Source organism: Mycteria americana, chromosome 1, assembly GCF_035582795.1.
Source record: "Mycteria americana isolate JAX WOST 10 ecotype Jacksonville Zoo and Gardens chromosome 1, USCA_MyAme_1.0, whole genome shotgun sequence".
NCBI lineage: Eukaryota > Metazoa > Chordata > Aves > Ciconiiformes > Ciconiidae > Mycteria > Mycteria americana.
Window position 1 is genome coordinate 147514939 of NC_134365.1, and position 22840 is coordinate 147537778.

At 42.4% G+C, this 22840-nt stretch overlaps 1 protein-coding gene across 1 annotated transcript; it reads right to left on the minus strand.

The window, feature by feature from the left end:
* Positions 1-2524: 2524 nt before the first annotated feature.
* On the minus strand, positions 2525-18790 carry NIPA1 (NIPA magnesium transporter 1). Its single transcript, XM_075523433.1, has 5 exons — positions 18474-18790; positions 15160-15207; positions 11146-11236; positions 9682-9842; positions 2525-8386 (listed from the first exon to the last, which is right to left on the minus strand). The coding sequence occupies exons 1-5, from the start codon at positions 18631-18633 to the stop codon at positions 7875-7877; spliced, it is 972 nt and encodes a 323-aa protein (XP_075379548.1). The 5' UTR covers positions 18634-18790; the 3' UTR covers positions 2525-7874.
* Between the last annotated feature and the right edge of the window lie 4050 nt (positions 18791-22840).

Below are 22840 nucleotides of genomic sequence, written 5' to 3' on the forward strand. Positions count from 1 at the left end.
GGTCTAGATAACCAAGACTGCCAAAATACATGTGGCAGCTCCACATGGAAGATGCCACTCTACCTTTTCCAACAGGATGAGACTGTTTTGTCACATCTCTTAGTGACAACTGTTTCTTCTTTGTCCTTCCTTCCTTGGGATTTGTGTTGACATTATCATAGTCTGCACAAGCTGCTGCTTCACTTTTGCTAGACTTGGAAACAAAATCGGAGAAGCAATCTTGGCTTTCCCTCACGGCATACCCATAACAAAGCTATTCCTCATCACGTTACCTGCTGTGTTCTCTCTCATTAAAAATGGTCCCTCACTCTGTTGCAAAAATAAAATTTCTACACTCAAAGCAAATGGATACATTTTAGGCCTATTTTATTCAGTAAGGCAACGTTTCATTCCCCAATTTAAAACCAGCCTAGTATTCATGACATGAACTTTGCACTTGAGAAGTAGTTTTTTATGTGTATATATGTATATAAAAACATTTATATATATATAAAGCCCACTAAGCAATATGCAGTTATTACCTATGTAATTACACAGTAGGAGGCTGGCTTTTCTGTGTTTTACAAGATACCAAAACTGTGAAGTCTTTGAAAAACTTCAACAGCTAGTGAAAAGGGTTCCTCAAATGGATCAAAAAAAATTAGCAACTGTACCACCTAAAGCAGTCCTGTATAAATGGGACCATGTAAGTACCAATATCCCAGACAGTATAAAGGAGCTAAAGAAATTAATGTGCCTGTGATCATGCCAAATTTTGGAAACACATACACATGCATATTCCCGAGTTAAACAGTAACGATGTCTGAAGCAAGTGAATTTAGACTTCTCCTTCCACTCTCCTCTGCTTCTGCTCTCCTCTTTTGAAAACCACCTCTCAACCAACCTAAAACAATACTGAAGAGAATAAACACCTGAAAATACTAACTGGACGCCTTTAAGCATTACAGACTCTTTGTGGGACTTCAGTCATTATCTGTTAATCCTCTTCCTCATGTTTCTTCAACTGCTAGTTCCGCTTAACATACTGTCATCTGTTCACACAAAATACGAATTCTTTTAAGTGCTCTCAATTCGGCACAAATCATTAAATCTTTACTTCAAAGCCAGGGGTTGTGCTCAAAGCATTCTGAATAATTTACCACAGCATGGTACTTCAGGCATGTTTGCAGAGTATCTGGAAAGAACTATAAATACCAGAACGGTGGTAACCTGCCTCACCTAACCCATTCTTGTAGTGTAACTCAGCAGCACAATCCATCTTTGCGCTCAATGAATTTCACAAGAGAGGTCAGCTAGCGTAGGTACTTTTGCAAGGCTATGGACAGGATTTTTCAGGGCACCGTATCTACTATGTGTATGAACAACTCATAAGATTTAAAAAGGACAAAGAGCAAAAACGCTACCCACACAACCTTGGGAAACATTACCGGGTTAGCAGGTATGCTCGCTTGTGTTGCATACCGACTGACCTCTGTGCAGTAATTTCCAACTGCGTACACGCAGTGAAGGGGTTGTGATGAAAGCCGCCATGCGCCAGCTGCCCAGAGCTGCTCTCTGGTACACGGTCCCTGGGCAGAATGGTGCCGGCTGGCAGAGATTCAAAGCATCCCACCAGGGCGGTGGATCCAGTGAGGTCTGTACCTGGCAGAAAATTGATCAGGGAATCGGGCAGCTGTAACAGGGTCTCTGTTGACCACATTCCTGCTGCATTTAACGAAGACAACTGAGCAGAACAAAGAAGCCACATCTGCGAGTCTACTCGTACAACAGTTGCACTATCACATACAAGGGACTTAAGGGACTCTGCTTAAGACTTAAGCTCTTAGAACAAACCTCAGAAAAAAATCAATGGGACTTTTTTTTTTTTTTTTCCTTTTGGAACAATCAGATTTTGGTCTTTAACACTCTTCCCATATGAACTGTGTGGGTGAGATACATATGCTCAGGACTGGTTACGTCCCAGACTTTCACCAATAACGGTGGTGTAAATGGCATACTTGCCTTTACCACAATGCTGCCTTAGAGGCCTAACTCCAGAGATGCACAAGAAGAGAACAGAGACTTGAATTTTCCTGCTAAAAACATGTTCTCAAAATACATACTCCTTATCCTGTTTACTTAAAAATCAGAGATGCTGCATGTAGAAAGGAAAGCCTCTCTAGTTTTCTGGTCTATCTTTGTATGTTGCATTAATATCATCAACACCTTTAAAAATAAAATTGCAATGACATACCCAGTAAAGAATCCATGCCAACCTTTTCCATTGCATACAATGTTTTATATTAGAGAGGAGTTAGTTTCCTTGTTCAAAAATAACTCAATTTTGACCAGCAGTAATACTGATGCATCCCCTAAAACATAAGCGCGAAGACTGAAAACAGTTCTTAATCATAAATCCCATCATTTAAAAAAAAAAAAAAGAACAAAACCCAACAACAACAAACCCCCAAACCCCTCATGCCTGAAAGTCACATATTTGCCAGTACCTGATATGAGGAGCTAGGAATTTCAGATGAAGGATTAGACAGGCAGCCATTGTAATTTTCCAAGTGATTCTTTCTGCAGGAAGCTCTTGTGACAGTAAATTAGGCTGGTGACACAGACTTGCTTACAGCTGTTACCACTCGATGCACACCCAACTGTAGAGTAGCAGATCTTGGAATAAAAGCTCTAGCAAGTAGCCAATGGACAGAAACACATGAACAGAGCACATGATAACCCTTAAGACACACTTTGAAGTGACTCTTAGGCCCCAACAAACATTTCTGCCAGAGAAGCGTCCATTTTACCTGTGAGCAAACTTCAGTACAATGAAGACATTAAGCCTCCAGCTTGTTGGTAGACACCACTATATGACAACTGAGCCCTTCATGTGGCAACTGATCTGTACACATGAAAGAATCTGTTACTCTCAGTAAAAGCAAGGCTGCTATTTTATTAAAGGGTAATGGAAATAGTTTGGGCTTAGGAACTGAGATTAGGCTGTACAGCAGCTAGATGTGTGGGAAAGTGATTTTTTCCCCCCATGTGATAAAGAGGAGGAGCCACAAAACAAGTGTTGAGCTAGAAATAAATCATTTATTTTAAAACAATACAGATTAATAAATAGATTAGTTATCAGAAAACTTAATAAATAGCCTTTTATAATTTACACAAGGCAAATACAACATGCCTATAACTATTTCTTAAAAAGCAAAGAGAGTAAGCTTGACTTGTAAGCCATTAACAAATCTATATATACATTATTTGGAAGCTAATAAAATAAACCATTTTTATGTGATCGGTAGTAACTATATTGCAATATAGCATTGAAGCAACCAAACCTGACACTGTATATTTGTTGCCATCCACCTTTTCCCCATATCCCATTAGAATGATTTTTTACATTCCAGGAAATTAAAAAAAAAAAAAAAAAAGAGGAAGTCCTACAGTTCAAAAAGGATTTAACTCAAAAATACCCCCTTTATGTAATATTTTCCACTCTGTGGAGCAACTGTCCGGGGGGGCGGGCCAGGGGGGAGAACCACAACAAAAAACCAATAAAAAATACTTATTTGCAGCTTTTAAAAAAGATTTCTTAATCCATAACATTTCAACACTGCTGTCTGAAACACTTGGGCACTAGTAATAATAACTGTTGACATCATTGGTGCCTAACATGATACACACTAAAATTCTGCATCACTTAAGCCCATATTCAGTAGCACCAAAGAGTTATTACAAAGACTAATCTCTGTAAAGAAAAGATAACAGGAAATAAACGTGATAACATTTGATTTTACAGTAAAATTTCAGGAGTTACACCATCTCAAGACAACTGAGAAAGATCTGTAGAATCCTTCATGTTTTATATTTATGAAACAAGAAGGTGAGAAGGGTATAATGCAAACAATGGCCCATTTTAAGCAGCCCATATTTAATAACCCCAAAACTTTCTTCAAATACAACCCCCCTATTTTTTAACTAAAAAGGAAAGCTAAACCTCAGATTCTAGTATTTCAGCAGATAAAATCCAGTGTTTTCATTTTTCAGTGCTAGTTACTTCAGAAAAATACCTATGTTCAATATAAACCGAGATTATTAATAGGAAGCCTCACTTGTCAAACTGTGATATGACAGGTTATTAATGTTAGTTGCAGCTCACTAATAAATAGGCTCTATTTACACATACAGAGTCCTGGAAAGTCAATACAGCAGATAACTTGTTTAGATATTTTTCTTTTTTACATAAGTATTTAAGGTGTAACAAATTTTTTTTTTGTTGTATCAAAAAAGTTTCTATTCTTCTACTGAACGTTTGAGGGATTTTTGTGTTTGACACCTAATAAAGATCATGACTGACACATGTAAATCCTCCATACACTGAAGGGATAATGATCAAAGAGCTATCTTCAAGTGACTACCAAGTAAATATGTTTGACAAGTATAATAGAAGCCAGACATAGGGAGTGAAATGCCTTTCATATGGATTTGAATTTAATTCAAATGCATCCCACCACTGTCATGAGTCCACTTTTTGTATGTATAGCCTCTCCCACTTCTACTTTGGAATCAGAACTGAAGTCATCCGGCTCGTAGCTATCGATAGACGTAATGCAAAGAGAACGTGAAAAGGGCAGACCCGTGAGGGACACGAAAGCTCAGGAGACAACTATGCACATTTGCTCCCTGAGATGATGGAACTCACATATCTATCTTATTCAAAGTGCTTACTTGTCAAAGGGGTGAAAAAAAAAGAGGGAATGGCTAAAATTCAACTTCAACAGTGCCTCCTTTTAAATCAGAAAAGCAACGGGACCAAAAAAGGTAGGACACCTAGAACGAGGAGGGCGTGGGATGGAGGGGAGAAGAATCATACCAACAGTGACAACAGAAAATGCTAATACATTTCTAAAGTTAGAACTGAACCAGATCCAGGTACAGCAAAACTCAAAAGAACACTGCTGCATACTGAACAAAGTAGCAAAAATAAAGGTTTCCATTATTTAGCATTCATGATGTAAAAGGCTGCAGATATAAATGATGTGCAAGGCCACGAGAATTTCTTTCACCTTACGTGCTGGCTTTTGACATCTCTGTTTTAAATAGCAAGGTTAACTAGACATTTCTAGAAAGCTCATCACAGATGAGGAGCAGCTGGGGAGAAGAGAAGCAGCCTATGCAGACATTTATCAGCTGTAAGGATGGTCAGAGGACCACAGAACACAGCTGCTACTTTATTCTTACTCTGCATAGTGAGTGCTTATCAAGTAAACTCATGTGTGTGGTGCAGAAAATGGCAAGGTTTAGACAGGGCAGTCAAGTTATTTTGAATCTAATATTTACTAATAATTTGCATACACACCTAACATACTAGGGTAGGCACTTTCTAAATAAATAGGAATTAATTTTAAAACAAAACAAGACAAACAAATATGGCCAAAGGAGGACTAAGATGAGACCACAATCATTTCCATTCTCACCCAAAGATTTTTGCAGAAGTCTTCAGAGATTAAAGGCTAGTACAAAACCAACATGCAACTCGAACTCTGAATTTGAATTTTGAAAAGACAACTTGACTTCTTCAGAAAAGAGCTAACACTTTTAAAAAAGTAGGTCACTACAGGTCTCATAACCTATGTGCAATTCCAGTTTCCATCAGAAAAAAGGGAATTAATATGACAAAACATAATTGTCTGCCGAGAACCAAGATACCATCTTCCAATCAATAATGGACAAGAGGTTAGTTTTAACCAGCTTTCATAGTCCAATTCCCCTCATCTACAATTCTCAAACTTTCTAGAAACCATACACAATATTTGAAAATCCATGAATATGGCCTCTTCTCTGCTAGCACTATTTTATTTCACCAAGATACCCAGTTTCCATGCTGGCCTGTAACAACGTACTGCCAACTCAGAGTCATCCCCCCCCAATTTGGAGTTATAAAACAAGCTTCCAAATAACACAGTGGGGCTCTAACTCCCTCAGAACAGTCCCTTCAGAATACTAGATCTTTAGGATTCACTGTTCATGATTATTGCTGCCATCAGAAGGGCTTATAATATTCCTTTTAAATGAAAATGGAGGCTGAGTTTTAAGGTAACATTAATTCGGGTCAACAAAAAATATCAAGAGTGGACAGTATTACTCCCCATTAATCGAAGTCCACATTCCTGTCAGCCAGCCACAAAGCTACATTCATGATTTCTTGATAAAGCATCGTGAACTTTTTCAAATACTGTCTCATAATCACGTTAGGGGTTTTTGTTTGTTTCAAGAGACATTCTGAACTAGAGATGTCGAGTTCCACTGTACCCTTCCATTTTTGTACTTAAATGGAAACCAACATTCATTACTTTTCAGGCTTTCCTTATAAGTTTTTGACTTGTGATGTTTTAACTACCGAATATAAGTAGAACATGAAAATTAACTGTTTCTTTCTTTGATGTATCAATATTCTCTAAATGGTTTAAATTGAGCAGTTCAGAATCATTCCAATCATAGCTTAAGCTATCTCTACTACTTGTCAAAATATTACAGCTGAACTGTTCACACAGGTCTGTACATTACTAGATCTGGATGTATATCCCTGTTGGTTATCTGAAACTGGCTCTCCGAATGCCTATGCTTTTTCAGTCTTTAACCTCCTTTTCCCACGTTGCAAGAGGATCAGACCATCTTTTTTGAGCTACGAGAAATCTCATGCTCTTCTCTCTCTTAAATTTCCTTTTTTGTGGTCCCTGCTTATTAGCTAATTCACAAAATGGTTTCCTATATGTAGTCACTTAACTAAAATAAAGGTATGCTGGACTGCTTTAAACAGTCCTACTGTAGATTACCTCTTCCCATTATGACTATGGGTTTTTCAGAAGCTGTCAAGGCATCTAAGGGTTTCAGCTCAGGTTTGTAAATACTTCCAAAAATGTGTGGCTCCTTCTGGATGCTTTACTGTTTAGAATTTGAATACAGTCCGATATTATAGACAGTGAAATTGAATTATTAAACCGGTACAGGCCATCTGAAACAAATACATTCACATTTATGCAGTATTTTTGGATGACAAAGGCACTGAAATAGTTCTGAGCTGCTTACAAATAAGCCACCACATAGGCAATGACTCTGTGCATCATTTCCACATCCTTCACAGTCTTTCTGTCTGCTCCCAATTAGAACTCTCAGATGAATGTGGTATGTCTTAATGCACATAAGTTACAAAGAAAAATGCATACCTGGACACTACCATCAGCTGATAAGTAATTAGTGAAAGATTTTTAAGGGTCCGCTGCTCTGTATAAAGAATTCCATTTAAAACTCCCCAGTGTCTTCACCGCATGGCAGACCAAGTTGCCGAGACAGTCACTACAAAGGACAAATCTGCAGTCCACAGTTCAACCAACATTTGTCTCAGAATTCACAGCCTTGACGGTGAACACATTGCTATATTCAGATTAACAAATTGTTCCACTCACTTTTTTTCCCCCCATATTTTAAGGTATACATCACTCATGAAAGGTGTCAGATTGAGTGCATTAGAAACTGATGTTCTCTGCCCACAGAAACACTACCTCAGAAGCCACAATACAAGCTTGCACACACAGGTCTGTCAGAATATCCCCAGATCTTTTCTGATGGATTGCCTTTTACAGTAAGGAAATACATCGGTCTCTATGCTGACTCAATCAGTGGTTCCAATTAAGGTCATTTATTGTGTTGACTGGGGTACATGGACAACTGTTCCTTTGAAACTGGATGGAGGCCTCCAATTTATTTCACATAGGCCACCAAATCGTCAGAGGGTAACTACCAACCTGAATCATATTTGAATCAGTGACCTAGAAATGAAAGACTCTGCATCCTTCCCTGAGCCATCCAGTTTCCCCTGAAAAAGTATTTTAATCTGTCTTCATGTTAGGTTTATTTAAATCCCCGATATTGAAGTTGAATTCCTTGAAGACTTGTATAAGAACAATTCCAATAGATACTGTGGTGAATCCACAAGCCATTCCCAAGAAATCTACCACTCCTACGTTACTCCATTCCCTGAAAAGGATGGCCGAAGCCAGCAGGACTAGGGTGGTAAACACAACGTAGTAGATGGCACCAAACACAGAGGAGTCGAAACATTCCAGTGCCTTATTGATGTATCTGAACTGAATGATAATGCTACATCCTAATACTGCCAGAAGTACCAGACAGAGGTACAGAGCCCTTTGACTCGAGGGGTTATTGTGAAAGATATCTTGAGCAGCCAGCCCAATGCCTTTTGTGCTGGGAACAGTGAAACTGCCCAACAGAGAGCAAATACTGATGTAAACCATGATATTAGTAGGTCCATGAGCTGGAGCTATCCAGAAGATAAGCAGGAGAAGCATTAGCAGCACTATGCAGAGATAACCCACGAAAACTGGAAAACAAAAAGAAAACAAGATCATAGCAAGGTGAGAACTCTTGGTCTTCTAAAGATTTTAGCAGGCAAATCATGTCATACCAGTGAACTTCAGGTATACACCAGGATTAAGATTTGCTACTGAATATAGATGCAAATCACTGAGCTTTTAGAGATGTTGTGGGCATCTGCAAATGATGATGTTGTCACGTTCTTTGGGTAAAACAAATCATCACCACAAAATACACACTGTTGCACATGAACTGGATTTAAGATGGCTTTTTTTTTTTCATTCTCTCTTCCATCAGGATTATACTCCTTAAAGCCCCCTATGACAGACAGCAGCGATAACACCTCATTAATAACCAGTTCAATAAAGCATGGCGTGTGGATCTAGCAAAGAGCTTAAACATAAAGTTAGATCCCATTAAGGTGAGTAGGGAGAGCTGGAAGAACTGGGAGGCCATATCATTTACATTATAGCATCAGTACACAGATTAGACTGATGACAAACATTTCATGCTTTTCAGTTTTAAAGAAATATATTTCAAATTCATTGTGGTCAGACTGAAATGGTAAATTTAGACCAGGGTGTTTGTTTTCTTCGTTTGCAAATTTTTTGGATAGCTGATGTTATAGATTTGAGTTTCTCTCACCTAAAGCAATTAACAACAGTTGGCAGTTTAGCTCTTATGCAAGACAAATAAAAGTGGGTCTGGCATGTATTAGGACTAGTCTGTGTCCTCCAGGAGCTAGTGGGGCTTTACATTCTCTGTGAGAAAGAACAGGCATTTCAGCATATGTCTCAACAGCTTATTTCTACACACCTTTATTGTGCCAAGAAATCTGCTTGGAACATAACTGGTATCTAGTATAAACTTTTAATAAAAAAACAAATGCAGAATTAAAGAACAGAAGACAATCGGTATTTTTTGTTTTGTATAAAACAACTTAAATAGAGATCCTAGAATTACACCTTTCATCTCTAAGTAGCAAGATACACTTTTTCATAATTTTAGAAAATTACAAGTTCAAATGGCCATTGTTCTGAGCTTGCTGTGCAGGATAATGTTTTCAAAAGTATCCACATTTTCCTTTCTGCACACACGTATCAATAAATCTGCCGAGTTCCAAGCATAGTACAGCAAGGCATAGTTTTCCCACACAAAAGCTGTACTGGTTTGCCTCTGTCACATCAGGGTTTCTTCAGAAGTCAATTTTCCTCTACCTGATGGAAGTGGTAAGTCTCTTCTTCCTGCATGCTCTTGATCAATCTCACAAAATCATTATGAGTTAATAAAAGAACAAAGTACCTGGATTTGTAAGCTTCTCTTCAAGCTCAGCCTGAGTTGTTACACTCTCGGACTTTGGGGAATGGATGATGAGAACAACAGACCCAGCGCAGCTCAGCAAACATCCCAGCTTGCCAAGAATATTCAGTTTTTCTTTCAGTAAGTAAGAAGCTAAAATGGACCTTTCAAAGAGGAAGAAAATTAAAAGTTTGACTACATCATCTTAATAATGCTCCAACAGCGATCTCCCACATGAATTTCCCTCCTAAAGGAATAGTATCAAATGTTGGTGGATCTTCAACGAAATGTTGGTGGATCCTCAAAATGCATTTCTGACTTATCTTAGGAAAGATTCATCCAGTCTCAGTCTTACTCAATCCTTAACGTTTCATCTCAGGAAAAAAACCCCAAAAACGCAACAAAAAACCCAACCACAACACCCCCAAAAACACCACCACATCACCACCTCCAAAAAAAGCCAAACCCCCAAACCAGGCATCTGGCACCAGAGGCAGATATCTACCCGTTAACAATTTGGTGAGCTGTCACGAAGCCCCATTTTATAGGTGCTACGCAGTCATGAGATAGAAGTGGCCTTTGGTTGCAAAGATCACAGGGCTCAGCTCAGACACACAGCTGACCGAAATACACAAAATTATGTGGCCTAGGATAAAATAATAGGTGGTTAGTAGACCACCATCAGCGTGCTTCATAGTGTTTAAAACTAAAGACAGCCATGAAGCCCATGCAAAGCAATCTGCACTCTGAAGTAGATGACCAGTGCAGTCAGATACACAATTCAACAGCCAACAGTAGGCAACAGAAAAATCTCGAGTCAATGCACAGCTTTGTTTTTAAAGAATTGTACTTTTTCACTGCAGTAGATTCACAACTGTAATTCAACTATTCACAAAACATTTAGTTGCATATTAAAATCCTTTTGGGAACACTCACTGCCTTTTTTGTTCCCTCCCTTCACATGAACATAACATTCAAGAAGCTGTGGGCATGCATATGCAAAGGACTCCCGCTTCAGGAAACAAATGGGGCCAAATCCAATTAAATGAAAATCAGCATCAATAAACACATGTGGGTTGTGGATAGCAGGGGAGAGAAAGAATGTGAGACAAAAGGACAGATCTACACAGTAAGGGAACTGTGAATAAAAGAATAAGTAGAAGAGTCCAGAACAACCACAGTGAAAGGAAAAAAAGAAAAAAAAAAAAAGAAAAAAGAAAGTTTATCTGTTCTAGATCATAGTGATAGTTAAAGCAGAAGATACTCATGAACCCTTTCTTAACCACTGCCCCCCCCTCCTCCCCCCCCGCCACTGTGCTGGGAAAACAGGAATAGGTGACATTATAACACATCATTAACACCTATAAGCCTGACAATTTCTCAGTGGACCTCCAGTGATCACTGAGTCTGTCTGACATTTTATTAAGTAGTAACATTCAGATAAGACCAAGAAAAGCAAACTCTTACCCAAATGGAACGCCAAGAGCTCCCAAGGGCGTCACTAGCACAGTTGGGACTGCAGTGTAGGCCAAGAAATTCCCTATTTGACCCAGAGCCACTGTCAAGAGAACCAGAAATAAGCCTTTAAATCCCTTTGTAAAAAGAAGTAATGAAAACTTACCCAATACTGTTTGGGAAAGACTGACCTAACTGGAAAACAGATGTTACAAATTTGCTTAGCTCTGTTAATTTTGCACTTAAACAAAATGGCTGGAATTTTTCTATATTTTTAAATTCTTTTTTAATATAGGATTTATATTTGCCACCCAAGAAGATCCAAGAGGGCACGATAAATCTCATTTGCAACTTCTCTTAGCTGAATATAAATAAGACTATGAATTAGAAACACTCATGGATTACACTCAAACATCTCAATATTACATTCAAATATCTATATGAGGAGGGCTAAAAGTATGTATAACCCATGATTTCCGCTTTAGAACATGCATACATGTAACACGAATGCACTTGGTTATAGTTCCTAGCAGCAGTGTTACCTTTTGGGGGGAAAATAAGGACAGTACTGAGGAAAGGAATCTACCAATGAAATGCTAAGCACATGCATAAGGGCTCTTCACTATACAGTAGACCACATCAAATTTTCATACCACTATATAAGATCAAAAGTAATTCCTGACCACTGTAAAAAGAACAGATCCCTGACAAGTCACAATAACAGCCTCACAATCTTATTTTTTTCTTTCCCCCGACAAAAGCAAATTCCAAGATGTACCACACTATTGCACATCACAGCTGTGATAAACAGTTCATGCATTCAAGTTTTCAGTTAAAAAAGAAAAGCTGGATGGTTTTGCAAGTGCTGGCAAGTTTATAATAGGTCAACATGAGCCTTGCATAGTTACAGGGTCTGCGGTAACTGGCAAGAACCTTGAGATTGAACACAAATTATGTACAGCTCAAATTTCCAGTTGATGTTAAGAGCCATTATCAGCATTTAAAAACATTTCAAGAATCCAAGCTGTCTTTATGCTCAGGCTGGCATTGCCCTCCACTATCAAATACTGTTACCATCATCCTGTTCTTTACACCTGCAAAGCACTGTGCAAACGTTAATTAATTTACCAAATTAGCTGACATTACCATTAGAGCTGAAGACCTGTGTAACCCACAGGAAGCACGAAGGAGACAAACAAACTTACAAAACGGCAGAGTGTGGCAAAATTACACTAATTCAATTCACTGAGGCATTCTCTACATGCAGGAGTGAGCCAGAGAAGTTAATGAGCAGCATTTCTAGAGCACAAGAGTCAGTGATGGTCTCCTGAATTCTCCCTGCCCCTGGGAACAGCGTAACTCAGCTATCAGCCTCGGGTTTGTTTTTCAGCAGACGTACGTGGCAACTTTGGCGTTTTCTTCAAGGCATGTGAAGGCACTGGGGCAGATCTTGCATGGAGGACGGGACACAGCTAGCACACTGTGTTTCTGCAGATTACATACATTTCCAAGTGACTCTGACAAAAGGTTGCTTTTTTTTGGAGGTCAGCTGCCTTAACTTTCTGTTGGAAGAACCAACACCGATCCATAAATTAGGTCTCTGAAGCTTCAGTCAAACTGCACATATTGTAAGGCAACTGAACTTACCAGAAGTTTTCAGTATCACCATGGAGTAATAGTAAGTGTCTTACCACCATGAACAACAGACCAGGACTAATTAAGACCAATTAAAAAAAAGAATCTCAGAAATTATTACCATCTACCTTATGTTGAGGACCTTTGCTGCCAACCTATTCAGTCCTCTCTGGACAGAAATTCCCCTCCAGATACATCAATGCTGTAAGTCAATTCACGGCTTCAGTTCTTGAAGGCACACCAAGCTTTAAGCTTGCTAACGGAGTACCAATATCCCCAAAGTTAGTGCAACACAAAACTTGATGCACACTGACATGTCTACATTAGCAAGGAGACCAGGAGTAGATCTGTACAGCAAAAGATGTCTGCTCTACGCATGTCAGGCGTTTTATTTCAGACTAACTTCAGCCTGCTCCCACAGACTGAAAGTCTATTTGCAGCTGGTGTGCGCTAGGCATGTTCCTAGAGTGCATCTTCCCACCTAGTTTCATCTTAAAGTCCAGTTCAGGAGCTCCAACATTGCTCCACAACATGAAAGCAAGCCCAATCCGTGGAGACAAACAGGAGATTCGCTTCACAAGTGCATTCCCCACCTGCAGTAAAACGCTAGCATAGATGTATCCACTATAAAAACCAGCCACATCTATGCTGCTGTCAAAACCTGCACTGAAACTAATTAATTAGCCAATTAATTAGTTTAATGCTCATTGAAATACCTGTACACATGCTGCAATCGCTCTTTTGACTTTTAAAAAAAATCCCTTAGCAGACTCTGTAGCCCTTCCTTTGAAGTCTTCAGTAATCCAGTGGATCCCAAGGCCCCAAATGGTTAGGCAGTGTTATGCTGAGTCAGCATGCCAACACAGAAATGCTTGTTCACCATCTGAACAAATATTGTGAAAACAAGTGGGTAGAGTTTATGCAGGTTTTGTTAGTCATCCAAACTCCAAATTCCCTGATTGAGAGAATGATGTCAGCTGTTATAATTTCACCCAGATAACTGGGGATGTTGCTAATTCCCGAAACATCACCTTTCTCTGCATCTCTGCATCTCTGCATAGGTGCCTACCTGGCCCTTGCTATTGCTGTTTGTGACTCTGTTGCAATTCTGAATCTATAATATCCTTAAGCAACTCTTCCCTTGGTTCCTTTGTAAACTTACTGAGGTTTTGTTTTGAAATACCTGCACCTAGCTACTGGACAAAAGCCAACTGATATCATTCCCTTCAGCTATTTTGCCTTCATTCAATTCTGTCAGCTCTTTTAAGCATGAAACCATTTTCTCTGATTCACCAAGATAGACTCCTGTAATAAAACCTCTCTTATTTTAACTCCTTCTGCTTGGAGATTCAAGATGGGAGCCTCATGAACGATAAACAGCAGTGATTAATGCACGGATTTATTGCTACTGAGGCAGTAGTGATCCTGGCAGAGGAGGAAGCTGACAAAGTACTACTTAAACTCAGGTTAAATTAGCCGAGGACTTTCCTCTGAAGCTCTGTTGGCTTCTACACTTGCTGTAAACTTTGTCCTTCAAGGGATCTATCAGTTTCCATTCCTTTTGCATAGCTTGAAGACAACAAAAACAGAGACTTACCTTGTTGCCACAAAACAAGAGGCACAACTGGATGCATATACTTCTCAGAAACAGCACCAGAACATTTCCAAATAGTTTGCAAAAGGCTGGGTTAGAGTCTAAAGTGGGGTATGATTTTAAGCTCGTGGGTAGAACTAGGGCTGAACTGCAAGAGGAGAAAGCTAGCTGCTCCCCATGCTCTGGATTCACATCAGAGAGCGAACTTAGCCTGAGCAGAGTTACAAAGATACTAAGAGTGAAATTACAGTGATCTCATATCAGCACCACACAAGACTTCACATTAATCTTGTAGATTAAAAGCAAAACTGAAACTGTATCTGTCAAACTAGAAATCAAAAAGGATTTTTTTTTGTTTTAGTTGAGGCTGGATAAGTACTTTCTGATCTAAAAAAATAACATGTGCTCAATGAGCCCTTTTGTGCAGAGCAACAATTTCTTATTCACTTTGACTTTTATTAAACACTGAGCAGACCAGCGCAATCCAGCACACAAACCTTGCAGGAGCCCAGAGTCAGAGCAACGCGTGGCTGCCGAGGGCTGCAAGTACCAAACGGCTGGGAAATCTGGACAGATGTCTGACTTGGGATTGTCCCAGCTCTTTGCCTTCTCAAACACCGTCAGACACAGTAGCCAGAGTGAGAGTTTACTGAAGGTCAGATATTTCTGAGGGATGGGAATTTCGTGACAAATGAGCATGAGTCAAGATGAGAACCCAGATTTCCTGATGTCTCATTTCACCATCTAACCGCAACTTCTCCCTTCAAATAAAAAATCAAACCTTTTAAGCTACTTACTTGCAATAGTGCCAGACCACCATACTATATCTGTTAAGTACGAAGTACCTGGAAGAGGAAGTATAGGAAGATGTATTAGAAAAATATGAAAATGCAATAGTGGAACTACAAAATAGAATAATTTCAACAGTCTCAACTATTAAGGACCTTCATCTTAACCCTTTTCTTCAAGGCAACTGAGTGGGAGGAGAACAAGAGAGAAGGTGCTCAGATTTGGCCTAAGTGTCCAAGTTGGACCTTCTTAAGACAACATATTAGTCGGAAGTTCTGGTTTCCAGTGAAGTACCTATGCGACGCTAACGCGGTATTACTTAGAAGAGCATCCAAAATGCCACCAAATGCTTCTGAGGATGCCATTTACACATACACGTTAGAACCACTACTAGGAGAATGGGAAACCTATGGAAACAAAACATGATTTGGATCAATGAGTTTGGTAATACAGCCTCAATGAAATTGTAGCAGAGAAATTGTTTTGGTACGCAGTTTTGGCAGTACTGTAGCGTGGACCAATCCTCCTGCATTTGAGCATTGGAAAATGCTATGACCGAAGCCTCTGAATTCCTGACATGCTGCCACATTTCAAAGAGAGGAGTAAAAACTCTGGATTGTCCCTTAGTGTCTCCTAAGCTCAAGGATGATTATTTTCATTGTCAGATTATAGGCTCTTGCCTTGGGATGCGCCAGGGGAGCCTGTGCACCACATTTTATAAGTTCCGTTTCTGTAGAACATCAAGGCTAATGACTGCTTACTAAACTAAAGCCTGGCCTCCACCGAGCACAACCTTGGAATCATGCTATGCTCTTACATTCTGCTCCTCTTTCTAGCAATTCAGCTCCGCATTTATTTGGGAAGATGCTCTCTCAAGAGCTGCTGGAGCAGTAAGCAATATTGTACCTACCCTGAAATCCCACATGAAAGAAAAACACAGTAGTCTATAACTCTGGAGATGTATAAAATATTAAGCGCTTGGAAATCACACTATATAATTGAAATGAGATGGAAAATGACTAATGAAAATGGCCAGCTTTAGAGTGGGTGTAATCATTTTTTAGACTTTTGTTATTGCATATAAAATAAAAACACTGTTGGGGGCACAAATTATAGAAAATATTGACTCAAGTAAGATAACTTTGCAAAATATTTGTCACCAGCTGCTGTTTCTAACTAAGCAAGGATTACTAATTGCATTGATACTATATTATTGATTCAATAGAGAAGACAGAAAGGACTTGAAGTGCCTCCTTGTTAATTATACAATACCTACCAAAGCCAATGGAAAAATAGACATCATCTGACACTGATGATCTCGGGCTTACAACTCCTTGATGTGGTTCTGCCTTGACTGCTAGATTCAAGGCAGAACCACACTGCTTCACAACGTTAAATAGAGAGAAACCTAGGGCATTTGCCTGGATGGCTCCACACTGAGCACGACAACAGGAATCTCTTGGCAAGATACACAAATAAACATAAATATTATCTTCAAAACAGGATGTTTTACAGCTGCCAGTGCTGAGAAGGCAGGCACATACCCATCACCCACTTAACCCGGTGCTCCACTGAAAGCTCTTCAGGAGTAAATAGACCCACCTATATGGCGAAACAGAAGCTTCCCCAACTGCCTTGGGATGGAAAGTCATTCCTTTCTCTCATGTTTTCTCATTGTTTCCCTTACAAAAAAAGATTTGTATTTACGATGCAAACGTGATCTCTCTGTGGACAATAAAAATGGATTACAGCCACCTTGGAAGGAAAGGGAGACCGTGCTTGCAAAACAGTAGTTTGTCTGAGGCCCTTAACCGTAAGGTCATTGCAGAAAAGCCAAATGAACTTGTTGGATCAGGCTGCCAGCTGGTAGTAACATAGTTGCAAGCTTGCTCTGCTCCACTGCATCCACCCTGAACACACTAGATGCAGCAGGCACTGGAAATGCACTGCTGCTCTAACACTAACCATCTCAAATACGTGTGTGTGTGTAGATTTACATACACACACATATACAGCAAAAATACCTAGCATGCCCAGGTCAGTAAAAAGGATATTTCATAAGAAAGAGTTCCCAGAACCTATGGACACGTGCTCACACACACACAGAGACACCATCACCTGCAAAGCAAATGGCTATTGACCACAGAAATACAATTGAAAGGTCTCATGCAACCTGTGTTTACAACTTTCCCCTCACATAAAAGCATGATATTAAGAACAAATAAATAGATTGCATTTTCCTATATTCAAAGCATCAAGATGCAACTTGCAAAATGCTATTCAGAGGCTGCATGCTTTGGGGAGCTCCAATTTCAGAATAAAATACAGAAAATCTTCATACTCGGTGAATTTACAGGTTTGTCTTGGCTAAACTGTCTAGATAGCAAAGTCAGTTCCCAAATACACTTATCGCAGAAAACAATAACAAGGTGTGGGATTTCAATATGAAAAAAAAAAATATTAGTGATTTCGTGTAACCGCTGTGCCTTTCTTCTCTACAAAAAGAAACCATCACGCAACTGAGGTAACTTGTGGCGTGCGTCCGTGGAGGAGCTAGAATAAACAAGTGACAAGATGCGCTGGGGCTGTTCATGGCAAGAAACTCTCCGAGCCAGAGAAACGGGTAGGGAAGTCCCACAGGTACACGAGGATACGGCAGGAGAAACCCGTGTGTGCACACACGGACATGCCAGTCCCCGGTGCCGTGCTACAGCGTGGCAGCAGACCGGTGCGCAGGCCACGCATCGGAAGCTGTTGCTGATGACTCCGCTCAATGCACCCTCATTGCTCTCCACCTGCCGCCTCTCCGCTCGTTTATCGCATCCCTTTCGCCGCGCTCCAGTCATCGACCTCTGATACCAAACACACTTAAGGTGACCAACTGAGGCCGGCTCCCCCGGCACAGCCGCCTGGAAGGTGTCCCCCGCTCCAGGCGACACCGTGACCCACCCCCCCCCCCCAGGCAGAGGCTCCGCCGAGGCCCGGGGGCGCCTGTCCTCCGCGCCCCCGCGGGACGGGACGGGACGGGAGTGGACGGGCTGGGCCGGGCCCCACGACGGCCCACCCTCCCCGGGCCGGCCGCTGCCGCAGCGCGGGGCAGCCGCGGCCCTTCCGCGGGGGCTGCCCGGGGGCGAGGGGAGGGAGCGGCCCCGGGGGAGGCCGGACCGCTCCCGGGGCGGGGGGACCCGTCCCGCACGGTGCCGGGGGCGACGCTCCGGAGACCGGGGAGGTTACCGGGGGCGGCGGCGCGGAGGGGAGAGGGCGGCTGGGAAGCCCCGGGGAGCGCTCCCGCCCGCCGCCACCGCAGCGCCGGGGCCCCTACCTCGCCCGCGGGCCCGCACGATCCCCTTCTTCTGCAGGACGAAGGTGGAGCCGTTCACCAGGCTGGAGACCACGGCCACGCTCAAGCCCAGCGACACGGCGGCGGGGCCGGGGCTCTGCGCTGCCCCCTCGCCCGCTGCCGCACCGACCGCCATCCGCATCGCCCCGCCGACAGCTGCTGGCACGGCGGCGGCCCGGGCCCAGCGCACCCGGAGCGGCTCTGCGCCGGGACCCGCCCTGCGCTGCGCTGCGCTGCGCCGCGCTGCGCTGCGCGACCCGCCCCGCCGGGGGCGGCTCCGGGCGGGCACCGGCGGCAGCCGCGGCTCCTGGCGCCCGTCCCGCGCGGGGACGGCAGCAGGATGACGTCATAACAATGGCATTTCCCCCCCCTCCGCCGCCGCTGCTCTGACGTCACGGCTTTGTGCCGCCCTTCTCCGCCCTGGCACCGCGGGGGGCGAGGCGGCACCGGGCAGAGAGGCGCCGTGCCGGCCCCAGTGCCGCTGCTGGGGGCTTGCAGCGTTTTGGGGCGCGGGTGGGGGGGTCCCCGGTGTGGGGGAGTACGGAGCAGAAGCTGCGGTCCCCGGCGGAGGGAGCTGCCAGCGTCCGTGGGCAGCGGGGCGCGGGAGGACGTGGGGGGATGCGGGAGGGCCGAGGGATGCGAGAAGATGTGCAGAGGGACGTGGTCTGCGGGAGGACGGAGGGAGCCCCGCCGGGCCAGGGTGTCCGGTGCGGGAGCAGCGCTGCTTGCCACCGCTCTCGCTTTCCCTTGGGGGTTTTAAAATCGGTGTCGGCTCCCCGGTCCGGCCGAGAGCAGGGTGCGTTGCAGCGGCCGGGCAGGAGCGAGCCGAAGGCCAGGCAGGGGCTGGAGGCCGCCGCTGCAGCCCTCAGCTGTGAGCTGGAGCTGCGGCTCGGTCCAGCCTGCCGCCGGCTGGGTCAGGGTGCCGGGCAGAGCCGGAGAACCGGCAGGTGAGCGTGTGGCTACAGTCTGGGAAAGCTCGGCCGCTGCCAGGGGTCGTGCGGATTGCCTGAAAACTGGGGGATCCATAAGCACTCCGGGTTTGCCGGGCAGGAAATCCCAGAATCTGCATTTATTTCCAGGAAAAAAGTTCACTCTCTCCTAACAGCGGGGCGCGGTCAGCTTCTCAAAATCACGGGTCTCCCAGCCCCTCTCAGCGATCATTCAACAACTTTCAGGCTCTGGGAGGGCAGAACATGTGTCATCCCACCCTCGTGGAGAAGGGCTGGAGCTCTCTCTGGTAGCAATAATCCCTGGGCCATCACCGGGCCCGGGTCTCTCTCTGAGAGAACTTAGTCTCTCAAAGCGTGAAGTGCTGAGCTGAAAGCAACCTTCCTTGCTGGGCAGAAATATTTTGTAGCATGTATTTCATTGCAGTTCTTACCATTCCCAGATGCGTGTTGAAATAAATCAGTCCATAAATGGATTACTGTGGCAATATCCATCGAAGGAAACGGGATACGGTATTTTGGCTTGGTGTAAATGAAAGCGGATGTTTTTGTCATTCGTAACTATTGGGCATACTTCTTGGTGTAAATTTTAGCATTCCAAGGAAATATGAGTTTAGAGAAGAAGCAAACTCCTGAAAATGTTTCTCTTGTTAGCATATTTCTCAGTTTACCTACACTGCTTGAGGCAGCTGTCCTAGGAAGGCACAGGAAGGCTACGATATGCTTTTGTTTAGGTTTAACAGCAAGAAAATGTAATCCTTATTGCAGTGTTGCCCATATTTTCACCTCGGTTGCTTCATCAGGTCATTGAAGAAATATTTAATGCTATGGAAGAGAGGATTCATCTTTGGGAGACTCACAAGACCTGCAAAATGAGAACACAGGAGGGAGGACAGTTATCCATAGCAACCCTTGGAAACAAAGACAGAGGTGAAGAAAAATACAGGCTAATTATAAATATCCATTTCTGATCTATATACAGCCTAGTAACATCTACAGTGAATTTTATGACAGGAAATAATTTATGCTTGCACAGTGGAAAAATGATATATATTTAACAGCCTTTGCATCTAATTATCAGGCAAGTTTCTAAACAAAGCTCAAACCTGACCAATTTTTATACTGAAAATCTCTCTCTGGTGTGGTTGAACTGAGACAAAAACAGGTACCAGAGATCTCAAGAAAACAGTTTATTTCTCTCTAGCCATGTCATTTTAATCTCCTAATTGTAAAATTTACATATGCCTTTCTAAAGTATGTATTTGGATAGGTAATTCTAAATGCACTTAATCTGCCTTATTCAGTTAGTTATTATTATACTTGCCATATAATATTTGTAGTGTTCTTAAGGATTAGTCATAGAGTAAAATAATAAGCACAGCGCTGATAAATATTACATTTGCAAATACCTTGAAAAACAGAGCTTGACTTCACTAACATCTTATAAGATCACTTGATGCAAAAAGATCTGCATTATCTAGTTTACAAACATTTTGGACCAAAACATAAAGGTACCTCAAAGGTAACAGCTGTTATCATTACTTGAATGGAAATTAGATGATCTTCCTTAAACCATTACTTATGTACAGTATATAAACTCCTAAGGTCCATCTAGCCTTCTGAGACTGAGTTCAGTTGTGATAGCATCATTCCTCCTGCCAAAGTTGTGTCATCACGTTTGTAGTACTGCAAAACAACATGCTTTGGGTTAGTTTGGCTTGTACATTGTGATGCTGTGCTATTACTGATGTCACAGCGGCCTGATGTCTCATGAACACACAAATTGCATAGGAGGAACTTCAGATTTATGTCGCATTGCCTCCATGAAACTCTGCTCTTCTCCATCAGTCTTATCCAACTCCAATCTAAGCACACATAGTACTTCTAGTTCCACACTGGTTGGCCACTTATTGCTTAATTCAAGCAATATGTGAGAGCTGGTATAAAAAGTGTACAGGCTGCTTTACAGAAGTAGCTAACTCTGCTCTTGCAGAGTATGGGTGTTCAGGATCAGTCAAGAGGTATGAGCAGTATTTAATAGACTGATGTAGGGCTCCTACCCAGAGGAAGGGATGAGTGATTGAGGTAGATCTCTTGGAAGTGAGTGAGAAAAGTTGGTAGAGGTTCCACCTTTTTTTTGCAGGGGTGATGGACCTTTTCTGGTTAGGATGGGTTCCCCTGATCTGAAGGGGAAGAAAAATGCTTGTGCCTGATCTAAAGGAGTGTATTGTTTCCTCTGTAATGGCTTGGATTCCTCTGTTACGTTTGTTTTATGTAGGTAAAATAATTTTTTTTTTTTTAATTAAAGCAGTTGTTGGAGTGTTTTAGCTAGACTAGAGGAAAATCAGATCAGTCAGTATCTGACACAGAATGAGAACACAGTAGCTGTGCCCAGAAAATAATCTGAAGCTCCTAGTAAAATAGCTGGGAGAGCAGGGTGGAAGTTTACCAACAGCTGTATCAGACCCTGAGGCAACCAGGAGTAATTCTGCTTGGCAGAAGCACTATAGAGAGCCACTCTGGCAGCAACTGAAGCGGTAGGAACAGAGACTGCAAAGAAAACAGCAAGAAGACAGTGGCAATCCTTGCTATTTTTTCCAGCTCTTGAGAACCAAAGACCACAGTAAGGGCAGTTATATGAAGACTTCTGTAATGGTCCACTGAACCTGGGCCTGAAGATGACCTAAAAATCCTTTCTAAGGAGTCTTGAGCAGTTGCCTGGAGTATAAACTTTGGTATAAGTGGTATGAATGGGTCCTGCTTTGGAAAGGGGAGGTCGCACAAGCTTCTGTGGTCTCTCTGTCCTATGGGTTACAAGAAGAAAGGAAGGCCTTGGGGTATAGCATCTCTCTTCCAGGGCAGAACAACAGGCTGCAAATCAGCACAATCCAGTGCAGTCTGAGTGGAAAAGTGAGGGCAGGTTAAGTTTCCTTTGTTAAAAGGTCCAAGGTTCATGCACTGGAGCTTGTTATCAAGGTGCAATTTTAAAGTCTGGACTGAATGAGTAATAGAGGCTTGCTGTCACTTTTGCCCATGGCAGACAAATTCTCTGCTAAATGACAGTGGCCACATATAATTCTGGAGTTTTGGAGAAGTTCAGCATCCTTCCTGAAGAGATGGTGCAAGACTGGTGTTAGGTTATTGACACAGAAAGCGTGGCAGGTGTACTGCAGACAGATCATACCATTTCAGCTCTCCTGCAAGGACAACAGATCTCTTCAGAGAGAATCTGTCCTTTGTGCAGCAGGCAGAAGCTAGACAGCTAGTTCTGATGTATGTTCATGATCACACTGCGGAGAACCCACGTTAATTAGCATCGTGTCTACTCACGTGCTGTGCAGAAATCACTTCTAGATCCCCAGTGACTTGGGAACACAGGAACTTTTTCCAGTTAATCTTGTA

Bases quoted from the DNA above. Each gene is read 5' to 3' on its own strand.
- NIPA1 (XM_075523433.1), bottom strand. From the start codon at position 18,633: ATGCGGATGGCGGTCGGTGCGGCAGCGGGCGAGGGGGCAGCGCAGAGC. The intron at 15,208-18,473 runs GTAGGGGCCCCG...TTCCTCTTCCAG, and splicing joins CGTGCGGGCCCGCGGGCGAG to GTACTTCGTACTTAACAGAT. The intron at 8,387-9,681 runs GTACTTTGTTCT...TTTGTTTTCCAG, and splicing joins AGAGAAGCTTACAAATCCAG to TTTTCGTGGGTTATCTCTGC.